The sequence below is a fragment of the Hydra vulgaris genome, chromosome 12 (assembly GCF_038396675.1).
Source record: "Hydra vulgaris chromosome 12, alternate assembly HydraT2T_AEP".
Lineage (NCBI taxonomy): Eukaryota > Metazoa > Cnidaria > Hydrozoa > Anthoathecata > Hydridae > Hydra > Hydra vulgaris.
This window is the reverse complement of record NC_088931.1, coordinates 62,041,543-62,062,000: the sequence shown is the minus strand read 5'-3', so window position 1 is coordinate 62,062,000 and position 20,458 is coordinate 62,041,543. Positions and strand designations below refer to the sequence as shown.

Below are 20,458 nucleotides of genomic sequence, written 5' to 3'. Positions count from 1 at the left end.
AAAACATCAAAATAAGCTGGTTTTTTGATATCTTGCCGAGGGCCGCGGTTTAAATTTATTACGGTTTAATTAAATTTACTACCTCTCGGCGACCCTGTTTGTTTGTGTTTGTGGAATTATTTTATTTATGTTCACTAAAAAAATAACTGGTAAAAGAAGTTAAGGAATTCTTACCGAATTAAGGAATTCTTACTGAAATTAAATATAAATAAAATTGTCACCAGCGGATTAAGTTGCAACATTAATTATTTAAGTTTGTTATGCTCTTTAATTGAGTTATTATTATTGTTTCTATTTGATTAAATTGAAATACTTTACTTCCGTTCAAATGCACGTACAAATTAATGACTTATTCAAACTTTCTTATTAATAGATAATAGCAGATAACTTTGTTAAGCGAGTTCAGATCAGAAATTAAAGGAAAAAATGTGTTATGCTGATATGTAGGTATGAATAAGTATATGTAGGTAAAATGTTAATATCTAATATATTTAGTTATTTTGATAAAAAAACAGATTAGAACTAGTATTATCTCAAGATTTTGGGGGTTATAGTATTAATTCCTTATAATTCTTGAAGAATTATAAAAAACTGATAGTAGAAGTTCCAAAATCTTAAGATAATATTATTTCAAAATAGCTAATTCTTCAGCTTTGTCTACAGTTTAAAGAAGTTCTTTAGTTTTGTCTACACCTCGTAGCATTGCTAATAGATTTGCTAATAGTTAAATATTTAACTCTTTAAAAAACCTCGTAAATCCACCTGCAAAAACTGCTTATATAATAACTCTAAGCGCTAAGAAGTAATAAGAATTTTTTTGAAGTCTTTTCCTAAACTTTACTATACTACCTATTTCAAACCTATATGACCATATAAATGTTTTGAGGCTGCATTATGTCTGAAAGATTTTTTCATTTACCTCTCACTATAAATACCCCTGTTACCTTGCCTACCGGAGGGTTAAACAGCGTGCATTACAAAACTCTTTCCGTCGTCGTTAAATTAATTTAAATTATCTTTTCTCCGGAGCAGTTTTGAGTCTTTTCGCAAATATTTTATCTAAGATTTTTTCAAAGAATATTTAAAAAAACGCTTCTCACTAGCACAATGTTTCTATAGATGATGTTAAAAAAACCATAGAAATTTTTAATATATAGTTTTTGATAATATGATCTGTAAAATGAATGAATATAATTTTAATGAAAAGAATATAATTTCAAAACAAAACTTCACCGTCGACTTATTCTCCGTTTCAAAGATGTTCTAAAAATAAATAATTTTGTATCAAAGCATTGAAACGTTAAAATATTTAGAATTAAAATTTTTTCCTTTCATTTCTTATTCCGAAAAAACTTAGTCGTCACTAACTATCTGATTTTTTTTCAAGTTAAACTTCACAATTTTTTTATGTCGAATGTAGAAAACAAGTTTTTTTTTTAAGTAAACTTAGCCATATTTTTATTATTGTTACTAGTTTTAATGTTGTAAATAAAAACGTAAAAATCTAGTTATAATCTTTTACGTTTTTTAAACTAAAGCTTTTTAAACAAGTTTATATTTGGTAGTTGGTATTTTCATAATATATGAAATTTTTTTATTTTTTTTCATAGAAAATGTAGTCACAGCATCTTTCTAAACGTTTCTTTACAAACGATTATAGTTAATAATGGTTACAGTTAACCAAAAGACCCAGGTATTCAACTTTTATATAAAATGTCTTATACTTAAAATTTGTTTACTTTTTATATTTTACTTTTATAAATGTATCAAAGTTTATTAGGAGTGTAAAAAAAAAAAAAAAATTTTTTTTTACAATATTGTAGTAGTAACAGTTCTTTTTTTAAGGTTTTAATTTTTAATATAACTTTGCTTGAAAAAATTTAAATGTATGTATGTATGTATGTATGTATGTATGTATGTATGTATGTATGTATGTATGTATGTATGTATGTATGTATGTATGGATGCATGTATGTATGTATGTATGTATGTATGTATGTATGTATGTATGTATGTATGTATGTATGTATGTATGTATGTATGTATGTATGTATGTATGTATGTATGTATATGTATGTAGATACATATATATGTATGTATAAAATGTAGTCACAGCATCTTTCTAAACGTTTCTTTACAAACAATTATAGTTAATAATGGTTACAGTTAACCAAAAGACCCAGGTATTCAACTTTTATATAAAATGTCTTATACTTAAAATTTGTTTACTTTTTATATTTTACTTTTATAAATGTATCAAAGTTTATAGGAATGTAAAAAAAAAAACAATTTTTTTTTACAATATTGTAGTAGTAACAGTTCTTTTTTAAAGGTTTTAATTTTGAATATAACTTTGCTTGAAAAAATTTAAATATATGTATGTATGTATGTATGTATGTATGTATGTATGTATGTATGTATGTATGTATGTATATGTATGTAGATACATATATATGTATGTATATGTAAGTGCAGAGCCGGCTTGTAGCGTGTGCCAAGTGTGCGAAACACACAGGTGCAGCATTAAAAAGGCACAAAATTAAAATTCTGCTTAGAAACAAAATATATAGGGCTTTCTAGATCTATAACTAAAAATGCAAAAGGTACTAAGTTCATTTTTGTAAAACCTGAGTTATGGTCCTTGTCCAATCCCAATCAGTTTTTTTTTGATGTTTTCTGCTAACCAATCAGACAAAAGTTTACATTTTAAGTTTACTTCTGGACAAGACAGCCGACATTGATGCAAGTTTTACTGAAATAGGTCCCCACCTTAAATTTCTATTGTCAGTTGTGAATGACATATCTGCATCTTATTTTCCAGATTTAAAAACATTTTCTTGAATGTTTTTATAAAAAAAAGTACAAATCTCCTTGTTAGTCTATTATTTATAAAATTATTTTTACACATTTTTTGTTTTGGTTATTTTTATATATATGATAATGGATCCAATATGAAAGATAAAAAAATTTGTGTACAGAAGTGTATAATTGTTATAAATTCACGAGCCTTTTATATTCCTTGTGACTGTTACCCCTTGAATTTTGTTGTTACGGATACAGTCCAAGGATGTTTAGAAATTATGAAACTTTTTTCACGAATTCAAGCTATGTATAATTTTTCTATGCGACTACAAAGCATTGGAAAAATTTTGAATCAAAATGTTGCAAATTAACAGTAAAGTCATTAAGTACTACCAGATGGGAAAGTCATGTGAATGCTGTTCGTGCTCTAAAATTTGGATCAAAAGAAATTTATTGTGCATTGAAAGAAGTTGTTAACATTGAAAAAGATTCTATTACTAGATTAACTGCTAAATCACTTGCATCAAAACTAGACAGTTTTGAATTCATATATGGTGTTGTGGTTTGGCATGATGTATTAACTGAAATTAATTGTACTAGCAAACTATTACAAACTATTATCTCAAACTGCATACGTGAAGACTGCTGCAAATGTATTAAAGAAAACTATCAATTTTTTTGTTAATAAACACACTGAAGATTCTTACAAAATATATATTTCAAAAGCCAAAGTTCTAGCTAATGATGCAAATTTGACTGACGAATCCAGTTCTATTTCCGTGAAAGAGCTAGAAAAAGAAAAAAGTTTTTTGATGATGAACCTTATGTAGAAGATGGTGATATACAACCAAACCAAAAATTCAAAAAGCAGTTTTTTGATGTTCTCTTTAAAATAGCTAAAGAATCAATAAATGAATGATTTGAAAGCTTTTCAAGTACAATAGAACTATTCGAGTTTTTTTATGATATCAAAGATATTGATAAAATAGGACAAGACATAATTAATAAATGCAGATTACTGGAAAAAGTATTGACTCATGGTGAATCAAAAGATGTGTATTTGGGGTATTTGTTTCTGGAACTTAATTTGTTATCACGGAAATTAGATGGGATAAAATCACCGGAATCTGTGCTTTAATGGATCTATGATAGTCAGCTTGAAGAACTGTTCCCTAATGTTTTTATTTCCCTACGAATATTATTAACACTTTCAGTAACAGTGAGTTCAGGGGAACTTAGTTTTTCCAATTTAAAATTAATAAAAAACTATTTAAAATCAACAATGGGCCAAAAACGTTTAAATGGTTTATTAATAATTTCCATTGAAAACAAAATTGCTGATTCTGTAAATATTGATACTTAAAGATTAAATTTTGCAAAATCTAAAGTTAGACGTGTATTGTTTTCTAACTAAAAATATGTTTATAATCAATAAAATTGTTAAAAAAGTTATTTTATTTGTAGTATATATTGTTTTATGATTAAAAATATATATTTTTGGCGAGCAAGCTAGCTTAGAATTTAAATCTAAAAGGTGCCTAATTTATTCTTGCACACATAAAATATGTTTCACGAGCTGGCTCTGTGTATTTACATATATTCATATGCATCCATCCATCCATACACACATACATGCATACATACATATGTATATATATATATATATATATATATATATATATATATATATATATATATATATATATATATATATATATATATATATATATATATATATATATGTATACATATATATGTATGTATATATGTGTATATATATACATATATGTATATACATGTATATATATATTTATTTATTTGTACAAAAGAAATATATGTAATATATGTTTTTTTATAATTGTTATAAGTTTTAACAACAGAGTTTATTAGATTAAAAATGCATTTTCAGTTGCATCAATAAAGAATTAAATCTTAACAAATTTCAAAGTGTTAAATTGATAAATTCTTGAAAATTATATATATATATATATATATATATATATATATATATATATATATATATATATATATATATATATATATATATATATATATATATATATATATATATATATATATATATATATATATATATATATATATATATATATATATATATATAGTGTATATAGATCAGCCATTGCTTACCAGCATTGTGTATCTTTATAACATACAAATTTTTCCAAAAAAGAAGAAAAAAAAAAGAATAATAATAAAAGAAAAGTTTGCAGCCCAAACCTATAGTTAATGTAGCAGCACTCCTTTGTGGCGACAGGCTATAAGATAGTTGATATATGTACTGGAGCCCCCAGCAGCAGGCTATTATAGTGTGACATCGGATATGTTATCTAAACATGCATTTATAGCTGTGTATATATATGTCTGTATATATATATATATATATATATATATATAATATATATATATATATATATATATATATATATATATATATTAGTAGAAAATCACTTAACAAAATTTTTTTTTTCATTTTACAGTGTTTCATCAAAATTTCATGTAAAATGAAAAAAAAATTTTGTTAAGTGATTTTCTACAAATATATAATTGCTCTGTTCTTTTAAGAACATTGAGCACTCTATTGTGTAAAATGCATTTTAAAGTTGTTTAAATATATGTGTGTATATATATATATATATATATATATATATATATATATATATATATATATATATATATATATATATATATATATATATATATATATATATATATATATACAGAATTGTTAACAAGGCCATATGTTACAAGGTCAAAAGTTTTGAGGCCAAGAACAAGGCAAAAAATTTCGATGCCAAGGACAATGACAAGAGTTTCAAGGCCAAGGCCAAGAGTTTCAAGGTCAAGGCCAAGAATAAGAGTTTTAAGGCCAAGGTGTATGCAAATATTTTGAAGATTAAAGACTTAAATTTTAACCTTACATTAAAGCCAATTATTAACAAAACTGTAGGTAGCAAGTGCTGTGACAATAAAACCACATGTTGTGAAATTAAACCAGGTTATGCGCAATTCGATGAAGTCAATAAGAAAATATAGTCATACATATATATGAATGCCGAAAAATAGCCGAAAGTACATAAAAGTAAAGAATTAAAACTTTCAATTCTTTAATTTTATGTATTTTGTGCTTAATACTAACAACTAATATTAACATCTTTTAGATAAAGATATGTTGGTACTAGTTGTTAGGATAATAGGCTATAAGTCATAACCACTATAAATCTATAGCTATAAGTCATAACTGCTATCAATATATAGCCTATAAGTCTTTATTACATTTTTTACATACTTTAGTACATTTTATTACATATTATATAAGAAACATCAAAGTTTCAAGCAGCAAACCAGACATACGAGCTCTATGAAGGACAAAAGATATGCTTGACAGGAGCTGACGTTGCAGAGACACAGAAATACTTGTCAAATATAGATTTCTAATTTTTGAATATTGTTTAGTTGTGTACAGTTTTATTTAATGAAAAATCTTTTTGATTAAGTTCTAGTGATTGATTTGTTTTTGTTTGTAAAGCATGATTTTTTTTATTATTTGCAAAAAAGCATTTTTTTTTAATTTTTTTTTTGGTGGTAAAGAGCTTTTAAATCTGAGGTAATATTATTTTAAATCTGAGGTGTAACAATATTTTTAGTAAATATTAAAGTGGTTTCTAGTGTTGTTCTCATGACTGAACTATCAAATTTAACTATTGCTTATTGGTTCGAAAATGAATTTTATAAGTAAAATTTAAAAAAAAAACTCCATCAAATATACATTATTAACCATTTTTTTAAACAGATTTAGATAAGTTGAATAAAAACAGTAAAAATGAATAAAAAAAATACTTTATACTTTATTTAATAAATTATAATTTCAATATAACAAAAACTATTTTAATTCAAAAATCCTTTAAAGTTCTGTTTTTAATTTTAAGAAAAAACCTTGTATATATATATATATATACAGGAGCGGATCTAGGCTTTAGCAAGTGTAGCAAATGCTACAGTCAGTTTTTTTTCTCTTTTTTATTTTTTTTTTTATATACATTTTTTTTTTTTTTTAATGCAAAAGAAAAAAATAATTTAAATAAGATATGCAGGTTACAAGTAATCAAAATGTGGCGCTGCAAAAATTTATTCAAAACTGTATCTGAGCCAAGTTGACTATGTAACGGAAATATTTCATTCGGAAAAATGAAATGCTTCACTAAAAAATCCATGTTTATATCGGGTTTTGTCTCACATGCCCATAAATTTTTAAAAGAATGTCAAACATTTTGCAGCTTATCAACTTAAATTGAATTGGGAGTTAAATAAAATGGCAAACCGACTGAAGTAATTATAGCAAAAGTCAATTTGTCATATTTTGAAACAACTCTATACATACCCCCGATAATTTTTTATCTATTGAGGCTATTTACGTCCAATCTTTTTATTAACAAAGAGGTCTTATGTAGTGACTAAAAGTCATCATGCGAGAACCTGTAGCAAAAAAAAAATAATTGTGTAGCAAAGACAGTAATTCTGTAAAATATCCACTCTCTGCTAATTAAACTTTTTTTAATAAAGTGAGTAGCTAACATTAAATGAAGAGGTTTTATAATTATAAAGACTAAATTAAATAGCACCGTCTGTTGGTTTATTTATTTAGCCTATTATGAAAATGGTGAAATTTGTTTATGTTTATGAAAAATGGTGAAATGTGTTTATTGCTGTTCTACGAGTTATTTATCATTAAAGAAGTCAAACGATTTAAAAACGTTTTAAAAAATTTACAGATTCCCCAGAGACAAAGAGAAGAAAACACGTTGGATAGAGTGTTTACCTAATGCGAGTTTTAAAACGTCTAGCAACACTTTATTATATGATCTGATTGACATCAAAACTTCAAAAAGTTTTAACTAAAATGCACAATTTTCCTCTCAGATAGATTTTTAGTTTATTCTAAAATTGCAAGGAACCTTCTGCTACTTTTTTTTAATTTGGAAATTTCTACTAGGAAATTACTACTATTATTCTTTGTGACAAGGTGTATGTTACTAAAATGTTATTGTATCAGGAAGTTGCTGCTTTTGGAAAACCAATGATATAAATTATGTTTCAAAAATGATTATTATATATAGATATAAATCAATGTAATAAACATCTTTCTATGTTATTGACGCATTTCCAATCAAGATGGAAAGACTAGTATTTAAAGAATCTGCACAAATATCATAAATCTTCCAAAATTAAAGGCTCAGCTCTAATTAAAAATTACAATACAGTTTTATTCAACGATTCCCTTAAGAATTGTCTAATAAAACTGTATCAAAGGAACTTTCTATTACTTTTTTTTTTTAATTTCTACTAGGAACTATTGTTCCCTTTGACAAGGTGTATGTTACAAAAATGTTATTGTATCAGGAAGTTGCTGTTTTGGGAAAACCATTGATATAAATTCTCTTTCGAAAAGTATTTTAGTTGTTATGATAGCTTGTAATACAAGTTATATGTTTGATGGTCCTAAATTTCTTTTGAAAATGTTGTTAAAACCTGTAAACATAAATTCCTAATTTTTATGTGATCAAATTCAAAGGCAATTAAATGTGATAAAAATCTAACTTTAGCATTTAATGAAAAACCTTGGTTAACTACAGAAAGAACTCTTTTGTTGTTTGACTTTTATCCACGTTATCATAAACATACAAAATAATGGGCTCAAAAAGCAAAACCTTTTTTTTCTGATAATACTTACAATGTTCTTCTTAATCAACCTAAAACTTCTACTATCTCAAGCGTTAACAAGACTGGTGATTTTATTAAACTTGCTTTCACATAATGGAAAACTTTTAATCTAAAAAGTGTGGGCATATATTTTCGGTTCAATAATGATTAAAAAGCTTCCTCAGAGATGTAAATGACAAAAAAAGAAAGTTTGCTTTGGATTTTGGTGATACAGCATTATGCATGAAAAAAATTAGAAAACAGGCATAAAATATCAACACATGTCACAAGGCGTTTTGCAAATTAGTCAGGTGAAAAAATAATCTGATTAAAATGCTATTAAGAGTAACACTTTTGTTACAAATATGTTACGTTAGGAAAATTTGTTACAGAACTACTTGAAACAGAATTTAGAAATTTAAGAAAAGTATTGTTAGACATTTTTTAAGTGTTCTTCGAAACCAAAGAAGTCTCTTGTTTACATTAACATGTATTTTGAAATTATGATTTGCTTAACGAATATGAAATTTTGCCAGTATAATGTTTTATTTTTTTAAACTTTGGTCAATATCTAAAATCATTTGAAATAGGTGGATTAAAATGTCCTTTTGACAATACTGTTCAATGGCTTTTCTTCAATTTAAGATAAAGTTTAAATGATTATGATTAAAGATAAAGTTTATTTGACTTCCATATTCAATACTTTTATGCTTTAATGCATTACTTAATTGAAATTGAGTGTTATCGTCACAATATACGTTCCTATATTTTATTTATAAAAAACTGAGAACTTTCTACACCCAAATCAAACAAAGAACTATGTTGTTTTAAACAAAGAACGACCATATTAAATTTGTCTTGTTAGGTTGGCATTTATTCATTGACACTTGTTTTTATTATTTGCTGACATTTGTAGATTGTATCGTTGTTAATTGTAATATGCCTGGAGTTTGCTATTTTGGGATTTTAAAAGCATTCCTTATTTATTGAATATATTTTTATTGAAACGTTTAATTACTATTTTTTATTTGATTGAAACCTGTTTCTTTTTTTCATGACTTGACAAGAAGTTTATTGTAATGAAGTTATGAAGTATATTATTAAAAGTATGAAAATATTTATAAATTGTTCTTATAAATTTATATAAATTGTTGAAGTGTCTGTTTTAATTTTCGGATATTTTATAAGGTAAGCCATTAAATAAAGTATGTGTTTTATAACAAATTTTGATTAAATAAAAAAATTTAATTTTAAACAAATTTAGATTAAATTTGTCGTTTTCATTTTCAAATATCAACCTCCAATTTTTTTGCAGACCAAAACATTTTAACAACCACAAATATTTTGTTAATTTAAATATATAGATAAATTTATGATAATGCTTTGTGTATTATTTGACATAAATACATTGACTGGCAATAGGAATACCAAGAACTAAATTTAAATACATCGACTGAGGATAAGGGTTCGTGTAGGTTTTTAGTCATGATTAAAAGTCATAAAAAACAAGTAAACTATCATTTCGTTAAAAATTATTCACTTTAACTAGATAATTTTAACGTCGCGTAAAGAAGAAAGCAGTGTTATGGGACCTCATGTATCACAACAAGCCACTGTACATCCAAGGCTGACACAAATGCTGTGTGATTCCCCCCCCCCTCTCTATCAATGAATTTTATTTCATTATGTCTACAAATTTAGCTCTTTTAAACCAGCAAATCGGCATATGTAGATCATATAGTACAATCGGCAAACTTAGACTTTACGTACTGTCGGCAAATGTGAAAAGCGAGGACATTTTTTTTTTTTTAGACCAAAAAATATTCATGGTATTTTTGCTAAAGTCAATAAAAATCCTGGATCCGCCCCATATATATATATATATATATATATATATATATATATATATATATATATATATATATATATATATATATATATATATATATATATATATATATATATATATATATATATATATATATATATATATATATATACACACACACATATATATATACATATACATATATATGTGTGTGTGTGTCTGTGTGTGTGTGTGTGTGTGTGTGTGTGTGTGTGTGTGTGTGTGTGTATATATATATATATATAACTATGAATGCATGTTTATATAAGCACTCTGACATCATACTAAAATAGTCTGCGACTGGGGGCTTCAGTACATGCATTAACAATCTTATAGCTTTGCTGCTGTATATATATATATATATATATATATATATATATATATATATATATATATATATATATATATATATATATATATATATGTGAATTTAACACAGAAATTCATTAAAGTAGTTATTACTTCATTGGATTCTTATAAATTGTATTGAGATTTACTATGTCAATTATTTTCTTTACTTTCATTGCATATCAAATGTGCTATAAAAAAGAGTATTAGAGAATTGAATAAAAAACTTTAGTATCCTTCATTAAAAAACATTAAATTAAGTCACCCCAAGTAAGGATTGGTGGCAGAGGAATACTTTCTACGCTTAGAGTATTTTGTGACCCTTTTTTTTATATATTAAAAATATATAGTAGGTAGAGACATGTGTTAGTAAAGAATAACAGTTTTAAGAAAACTTTCTTTTTTTTCTTCTGAAAAAGTAAGGCTGAGGAAAAAAAATAATTGCTAATGACAAGCTGTAAAAAGTAGATGTACAAGATTATAAGTTTAGGAAATGGTAATTATGAGTGATGTATAATTATAATCATCATTAAGATGATTATAATTATAATTTTCATGATGATAGTTATGATGCAGACCATACTTTTTTTGTTGTTGTTGGTTATTGTAAGGTGTTTATATTATCATTTTCCAATCCATTTTTGTTGAATATTTTAAAAATGAACTTATGAATAATAGGAGGATACTTCAAGCCCATCAACTCGCTCTGGAACTTCTTGTGCTGTTGAAATTTGCAAAATATGTCACAGTGAATCAACAAAAGATGATGGATTTATTTCTCCATGCCTTTGTTCAGGTTCATTACTTTACGTTCATCAAAGTTGCATACAAAAATGGATTAAAGTGACTGGTGCTAAAAATTGCGAACTATGTCAGTATCATTTTAACATTGACTCCACAACCAGTCCAATAAGAAAGGTAACCATTATGTAATTTTTCTTGTGTGTGTGTGTATGTGTGAAAGATTATTTTTTAATAAATTACTAATGGAATTGTTGTATAATAAATAAAAATAATAAATAAAAAATTAATAATGGAATTGTTTAATAAGTTAATTTACTCCTTCATAAAATTTCTGTTTCCAATTAAAATACAGTAAGCTAAATGCTTACTGTCTTTTACTTGGAAATTGAATAAAGTTTTGAAAAATATCTTTAATTGTATCCAGAATCCATTTTAAATAAATCAAAGCAATATTAGTTTTGGCTTGAAAAAGTTAGTTTATCTATTACTGAGTTTTTTGTATAATTATTGTATTTTTTTATATAAAACGCTGTGGGATAATAAAGTTTGAAGATTTTTTCAAAAACCACTTTGACAGCGATATGAATCTACTGATATTGATAAAACAGATCTCTGTGGGTTTTTACAAGACAGAAGAAAAGGTAATCAGTGCATAATTGCGATTTTAGAAGAGAAATAAAAGCAAAGGAAATTATAATGCTTAATGTCTTTCAAAAATCTTTTTTTACTGTTGGTTGTTTAAGTTTACTGTGGATTGTTTAAATCTGTTTACCGTTGATTGATTTTGTTTACTGTTGATTGAGTTTCGGTAATTTTTTAGGACTCCAGACTCCAAAGTCAGATATAATGGACTCCTTGTGCTCCAATTCTGGAGCACAAGGAGTCCATTATACTATATATAGAATTTTTTTTTTTTCAAATAGTTTGATTTTGTTATCTGATGTCTTTACCGATGAGAAAATCCTGAAAGTAATATTATCAAATTTTCTTGTATGAATTTAATGCAAAAATTAGTTTGTCCCATAGGTACTAAATAATAAAAATTAATAAGAATATCAAAACTCTGAAAAAAAAATTTGAAAAAACTCCACATTTCACATGACAACATTCCAATACCCCACATTCATTTTGTTGAAGGGTTTGCACATAACACAGCATTAAATGCTTCTTAATGTAATGAAGCGGCATTAAATACTGCATGAATGAAATTATCGGTAAACACCCATACATTATTTTTTTTTAAATCTTGTTCAGATGCACCAATTTTTATAATTATTTTATTCACCGACAAGAACTTTATGTCAAAATGAAAAGTGAAATTTTATTTGTTGCATTAATCTATTAAATTTTAAGTCATTTTAGGAACTTTTCAAAATCTCTTAAATATGCATTTAAAAAGGCATTATTTATACTGTAAAATGTTATTACTATTTTATGCAAAAAAATTTCTTTAAATTTCAAAGAAGGTTTTTTACATTTTAAATAATATTGCAATGAAATCATGTATGACTGCTAAACAATTTTATTTAAAATCATAAGGCCATAACATTATAAAAAGGTTTAGTTAAATAATTCAAAGTTTTTAAATTAGCCTCATTAATTACTAGTTATATTATAAAGTTATAATAAGAAATTAATTCAATATATACTTCATCAAAAAACCATACAGATATTAGAAAAAGTTTTTTGCAGGTGATACTTTTAATATGCTTTCAAAAACATCTGCATATTAACAATTTCCAAACCAATGCTGAACCTGGCTAAATAAATAAGATTGGAAATAAGTAGGCAAGGAGATGTAAAGTTTCTGGTTAAAATGCTCTTCTACTGTGCTCTGTGACAAGACAGTTCTTCTTGATAACATTGATAACTTTTGAAAAAAAAATACCAGAGTTTCAGAGTCCTTAATGGATTCCTGATACTCCAGGCAAAAATAGGGACTCCGGATCCTGGACTCTAACTTCACATCCTTGCTATTTACTGTTTATTGAGTCTGTTTATTGTTGACTGCTTGAGTCTGTTTACTGACGATTGTTTAAGTCCAATTATTGTTAAATTATTTAAAAAAATATATAGTGAACTATTAAATTTTTTTTAATGATATGATGTGTGATCATGTAAACTTTAGACCACCCTTGTGCAATCTGCACATGTGGACCTATAAAAAGCAATTAATTATACAAAGAGGTTATCAATTTTATTTTATCTTTAATCTCTATTTATCTTTTATCGATTAATGTATTTTTCCTAATTATAAAGTTTAATTAAGATTTGGTTACAGAATAGTTGAAAACAATCAATAGTTCAACAAAAAGTCAATCAAAATCAACAATTTGAATCTTTAAGGGGTCTTAAATTAAACTCATGTTATTTGAGTCCTGAGGGGGTCTCAAAATATGTTTGAACTACAAGAGTTTTTGAATTGTTTGAGTTCAATCTTAAATATTAAACTTTGAAGTACCAAGGAATTTGTTTGAATTATTTGAGTTCAATCTTAAATATTAAACTTTGAAGTACCAAGGAATTTGTTTGATTTAAATGATCCTTTGAGTGTAAGGAGTTAGAAGAGTTTAACAGTATTGAGGAATCATAGAAATCCTTTAAAACTTAAGTATAAATTATAATGTTAGTTTGGATTCCAATAAGTTACACACCCTTTTTTAATTCTTATCCATAAGTTAATCAAGCAAACTTAAGGCTATTCATTGTTATAAAAATAGTTTACCATTCCAAATAACACTGTATTAAGTTCAGTTGAATGAGTTAGGTGTAATTCTAAGTTCTGTTTAGAAAAACTGATCATGATGTAAAAATGATTTTTGATATTCTATCTGAAGCAATACAAATATAAATATCTAAATGCGTTCGCAACATGTTGATGCACTTGTAAAATTATCAAACAATTTTTGGTTTTAAACAAACAAAATAAAGCTTGTTAAAATGACAAACAGTTTCAATATGCATTTGAAAATTTAGTTTCTTTATTTTAAAATATTTATGTTCATTATATCATTTAAATATTTATCCTGGTCATGACATTAAACTTACCTATATTGAGGCAGGTAAGGCTTTGTAATCATGGTTACAACTTCGCTAGGAGGAGGAAAATTTAAATATAAAATCCAATTAAATTGAGGTTAAATAAAATGAGGTTAAAAAACTTTTGGTCTTGATGTGTAAAAACACTTGATCTTGATGTATCTTGATTTTTACTTGGTTGTAAAAAAGTTGCTTAAAGTTTTCCATAATGTTGCATTTAAATTAGAAAATTGCATGATGGAAACCCATCTAAACACACAGGTGTAGACCATAGGCAGTAAATTAAAAATTTATATTCTATAATATTTATTCTGAATGTTTATTTATCAATGTTATCCAGTGTATTTCCAATTTTTTGAAAATTAATTTTAAAAACTCCAATTCACTATTTATTGTATTTTCTATCAATATGTACAACTAGAATTGATTTCTTAGTAATATAAGGTACCACAAATGTTCTTTAATTTATTTATTTGTGGGTTTTTCATGAAATTTCAAATTTTAGTTGGTTTTAGTATATAAAAGTTGTTTTAAATCTAACATTTAAAGTTTTCTTTTAGTATAGAATTTTTTTTCTCTATAAAAAACCTTTTTCTTCTTGAATAAAATGTTATTTAATCAATCACTTTGTGTCAAACGGTTTTTCTAATGTTTAAATTTTAGAAAAATAACTATAAGAAACTCCTTGATTTTTTACTAATTTTAAAGACACAAATAAATTAATTTAATACATAAGTGTCGAACTGTGGGTGTTAATCTTAAAAAAAAAATTGATATTATTAAATAGTTTAAGCAATTAAAAGTTATTTTATATATATTTTTTATTTTTCTTTTAGTGGAAGCGTTTAGAATTATCACATGGCGAACGTCGCAAAATATTATGTTCGGTTGCTTTTCATGTTGTGGCTGTCACATGTATTGTTTGGTCTTTATGGGTCCTTATTGATCGCACTGCAGAAGAAGTTAAGGGAGGTAATTTAAAATGGCCATTTTGGACTAAACTTGTTGTTGTAGCTATTGGCTTCATCGGTGGAGTTGTTTTTATGTATGTTCAGTGCAAAGTTTATGTACATTTATTTACGCGACTAAAGGCTTATAATCGTGTACTTTTTGTAAAGAATGTTTCAGAAATAGAAAAAGAGAAATTTAAACTTCGATTAATTGAAGAAAAAGATATTGTGTAATGACTTCACTAAGATCCAACAGTTAAATTGGATTTTCATGTTTATTAAAAATAAAGACTTTTCCTGAAAAGTATAAATCAACTTAATACTCCATTTATTTTTATTCTTACATTAATTTATTTTTATGTAATTTAGAGTATGAATGGTTTTTATATATTCTAATATATGTGCATACATTTAAATATATATAAATATATATATGTATATATTTATGTATTTATACATATACATATATATATATATATATATATATATATATATATATATATATATATATATATATATATATATATATATATATATATGTATGTATATAAATATATATATATGTATATATATATGTGTATATATTTATGTATATATATATGTATATATTTATGTATATATATATATATATATATATATATATATATATATATATATATATATATATATATATATAAATATATATATATATATATATATATATATATATATATATATATATATATATATATATATACATACACGTATATGTATATTGTATATATTTATATGTATGTGTATACATATTACATATATATACATATTATATATTGTATAGTATAGTATATACACAATATATATATGTATATATATAATATATATGCACATATATACATATAATATATATACATATGTATAAATATATATATATGTGTATATATATATATATATATATATATATATATATATATATAATTTTATAAAATTACGCTTTTATTAAACTTTCTGAAGAAATATTAAAAATTAGCTTAAAATAAAAAATATAAAAGATAAGTTAGTTAATTTTTATGATTTAGTCTCCAGTTTTGACTGTGACTTTCCTTTTAAATATTTAACTTCATTTCAAAAAGAAAAATATGTTTATATATGCATTTATGTGTGAGTATATTTTTATATACATACATACAAAGGTATATAGCTGTTAAGCAAAGAAAGTTAGCGAAGCATAAGTTTCACTTAGTGAAAAACAATCTATAATATATTAGGTTATATATAATTTATATGTAAATAACTTTTAAAATTATTTTTCCAGGAAAGGGGAAAAATATTCTTTTGGGGCTATTCTTTATGTGTGTGTGTCTATATATATATATATATATATATATATATATATATATATATATATATATATATATATATATATATATATATATATATATATATATATATATATATATATATATATATATATATATATATGTGTACGTATCTATGTATGTATGTATATGTGTATATAAATGCACATGTACATATACACATTCATACGTCTTTTAATTTATTATCAAAGTATTTGTCTCATTTTAAATGAATATTTATTTTGTAGTAGTTTGCGTCTGTTGCATAATCATTTACTACATATAATTGTAAATTATAATAAAGTTATTTAAATGGAATAAAAAAATATTTAGTTTTAGATATTCTTACTTTAATGTTTATGTAAAAATAATTCAATGGTGATGAAAGCGGTAAATCTATTTTAAATCTAAATAAAGTATTATTTTTTTAAGAAAAATTGTAAAACTTAATTATAATTTCAATTTTGCAAAAGTCCTTTAATTGGGAAAAAATAAAAAATTAAGTTTTAAAAATTTTACACGCTTTTGCAGGAAATATGTTATACAGTCCTTAGTTACTTTATAGTTAAACTTAAATTTTACAATTTTTTAATTAAAAAATATTATGTTTTAAATAATACACATAATTGACTCATTTTTCAAGCAAAAAAAAGGACTTCTAAATTTTTAAATTAATGATAGGGCTCCTTAATCTTGCAAATCAATGTATTCATATTTATATATTGATTTAAACACAAAAAAAGTTTTAATTTTTTATTTACAGGTTTATGCACCGCAAAACTAGTGCACCTCAAAAACTAGTGCACCTCAAAAACTACACGGTCACGTTTTGTGCTGTAACTTGGATCCAACTTGAATCTAGGCCTATTTAACCATTATAAGTATAAGAATGAATTTTTATCTTCTATTTAAATATTAAAGCTAATGGAAAAAAAAAAACCTATGGTATTTTATAGCTTAAAGTAATTTTTTTAAACCTTTTCAAAAATTTTCTCTGCTTGGTGTTGTTAAGGCAATTTTAAAACATTATTGCGTCTGTATGATATTTTGCAGACTACGACATATTTCCGTTAAATGTCTGTAAATTATTAAAAGACGAAAAAAAAATAAAATGATAAATTTTGCGGTATCATAAAATATAAATGTTTATAGCGAAAAAAACCCAGACCGAAGATTCTTTTCTTTTTAAAAAAAGAATCTTCTTAAAATCACAATTGCTTGCCCAAATTTTGATAAGATTTTGAATAAATATGTTTTTTTCGGTGAAATGAACATTGTTGTTTAACAATATGATCTATTCTGATCGGTTATTGGCAATTTTTCTTAATTTTAAGCTCTATCTTGGTCGGAATTCTAGTATTTTTTTGTAAAAATTGAGTGAAATACTGTGTTTTGATAACTATATATAGTTAATATACGTCAGAACCGATTAGAACTAGGATCAAAAGTAAATAAAGGAACTTATTCAAAAGAAATTAAGCTAAATTCGTAATAACGCCGATGAGCGGAACTGATCTAAAGATTCCAAAATGGTGTTCTTTTTTTATATAATTTTCAAAAAAGTTTTGAAAATTATATAAAAAATGAAAAGTTTCTTTAAATGTTAAAAAAACCTGAAGCAAAAAATTTTTTACCATATTAAGTTCTTGTTTGGACAAAATACGCTGATAAAACCATGCTAATTCCAAATAAAAGAATTCGAATAATTTGTAAATCGTCTTAACTACACCGAGTGGTTTTTTAAAGCAAATTTTCAGTAAAAATGCTATCAAACATGCAAATGTCAGACTAAATTTGTAAAGTCGACTTTTTTATAAGCTCTTAAGCAACCTTTTCAATAATAACCAAATGGTTAAATCATTTATTATGTTTGATATTATTGAGCTAAGTTCAACTTAGTGGTTTTTGGGGTGCATTTAGCAAATAAAAATAAAAGTGAAATAATACAACTAGAATAATTTTTATTATAGCATGAAATTATAAATGGATCATTATATTTTAGAAGCATGTTTTAGTTATACATAAACACAATATCTATAAATCCTTCATTGCTCTCTGAATCACTATGTGCATTGAATAACCTTTTTTTTTCTGCATTCTGCACTTGCATTAGAACTTTTTGTTATTTCTTTTCATTTATGTCTTTAATGTTATTAATGTCTTTCAAAACATCTTTAGCCTTCATGACTGATAAATTTGGCTTTACTTGTTTAATGAACATTAAGCCTGCTATCTCTTCTAATTGGATGCTTTCAAGCTTTTCTTTCCAATACAATGCTTATCCTTTTCTTTTATCAGGGGAGACAACAAAAAGAGGAATCAGAGCTCGTGGAAGTCTTTATTTAATTATCTGCTCTATCAAACTTTTAGATTTGTACTGATGCATGAACCTAATGCTCAAAGCTTCATTGGTTACACCAGCTCGTTTTGCAGCTTTTATCAGAGAGGGCTTTGTTGCTCATTTATCCCATATATTGGCTAAAATAACCATAAACGCTTCTTTGTTTAGCGCATTTTTCTCAGTGAACATTTTGTCTTTTCCCTCGCTATATTCGTGATGAATATTTTTGTTTAACTGTTCTAATAGTTGTGTAACCCTTGTTATTTATGGGGGAGAAACTAATATCTATATGACTTTTGATTGAAGGAACGACATAACATGATAATCAAATCTCGAACTGTGTCCATTTGATAATAGGACCACAGGTCTTTTAATGTTGTTCTCTTTCAAATACTCATCAAATTCTTTGACAGCAGCTAAAAGTGTATGTCCTGTATGAATTGTCTCAATCTAATATGCCATGTTCTGAAGTGGTTACCACTAGATGTTGCCAATATAATTGATTAAATCAGTCATACCTATTTGCAATTTAAAAGGAAGAAAAGAGCTTTCAAGGAAACTACATTATTATAATACAACAGGTTAGGTAAATAGCTCTATTAATTGACACTTGTCCCTTGGTTGTTAAACTATCATGTTTTGCATGAAATCGTTGCCAAAACGAACGGTCAAATCTGAAAAAAAAATTATGCAAACAATTTTATTTCAAGTTTATATAAATACAATTTAGCTAAACGAGTGCTTAAGATACTAAAAATTAAAGCTATTTGTAAACATACCGTTAATTCTTTAATATCATTAAATTCTTTAATTTTTTCACCAAGAGTACAATTGAGTTCTCTTTTTTTTCTATTAATATTGAGCTATATTGTCGTTCTATTCATGTCTGTATTTTATCACCCAGACATCGATTTATTGTTTCTCGATCTTTAATCAACTAGAAAAGTCCTGATTTATGGACAAACTACCCTCTCACACCCTTATCTTTGCATAATGCCACAGCTGCTACCAACTGTTTATTTTTTGCATTTGTGTGCTTTCTTACAACTACTGCATCTGCTTCATAGTTTCGGAAAAAATAAGTCTACAGTCACATATAAAATTCACTCAGAATATCATAATACTAATGCAAATCAAATCCTAAAGCTTAAATTTGTTTTAATTATGTTTTATAAGCATTTTTGTTGATGTGGTTTTTGAGGTGCGTAGTCAAAAAACAATGACTTTTTGACAGAGTAAATAATAGTAACCATTTACAAATAATTTTTAGCAACTCCTCGATCTAGACACTTTTACAAACCCCTAGATCAATGCC

The 20,458-nt window shown here is 25.0% G+C and overlaps 1 protein-coding gene across 6 annotated transcripts; it reads left to right on the top strand.

Moving 5' to 3' along the window:
* Positions 1-424: 424 nt before the first annotated feature.
* LOC100204684 (E3 ubiquitin-protein ligase MARCHF1) lies at positions 425-15,847 on the top strand. Of its 6 annotated transcripts, none has more exons than XM_065814007.1 (6): positions 425-447; positions 1,611-1,693; positions 2,151-2,183; positions 11,414-11,653; positions 12,025-12,120; positions 15,355-15,847. In XM_065814007.1, the coding sequence occupies exons 2-6, from the start codon at positions 1,667-1,669 to the stop codon at positions 15,700-15,702; spliced, it is 744 nt and encodes a 247-aa protein (XP_065670079.1). In that variant the 5' UTR covers positions 425-447; positions 1,611-1,666; the 3' UTR covers positions 15,703-15,847. The 6 variants fall into 6 exon arrangements, with proteins under 6 accessions (XP_065670079.1, XP_065670081.1, XP_065670080.1 ...); XM_065814006.1 differs by lacking the exon at positions 425-447 and adding an exon at positions 1,311-1,440; XM_065814009.1 differs by lacking the exon at positions 2,151-2,183 and having other exon boundaries at positions 426-447.
* Positions 15,848-20,458: the final 4,611 nt, after the last annotated feature.

Bases quoted from the DNA above. Each gene is read 5' to 3' on its own strand.
- LOC100204684 (XM_065814007.1), top strand. From the start codon at position 1,667: ATGGTTACAGTTAACCAAAAGACCCAG. The intron at 1,694-2,150 runs GTATTCAACTTT...AAACAATTATAG, and splicing joins CAGTTAACCAAAAGACCCAG to TTAATAATGGTTACAGTTAA. The intron at 12,121-15,354 runs GTAATCAGTGCA...TTTTTCTTTTAG, and splicing joins TTTACAAGACAGAAGAAAAG to TGGAAGCGTTTAGAATTATC.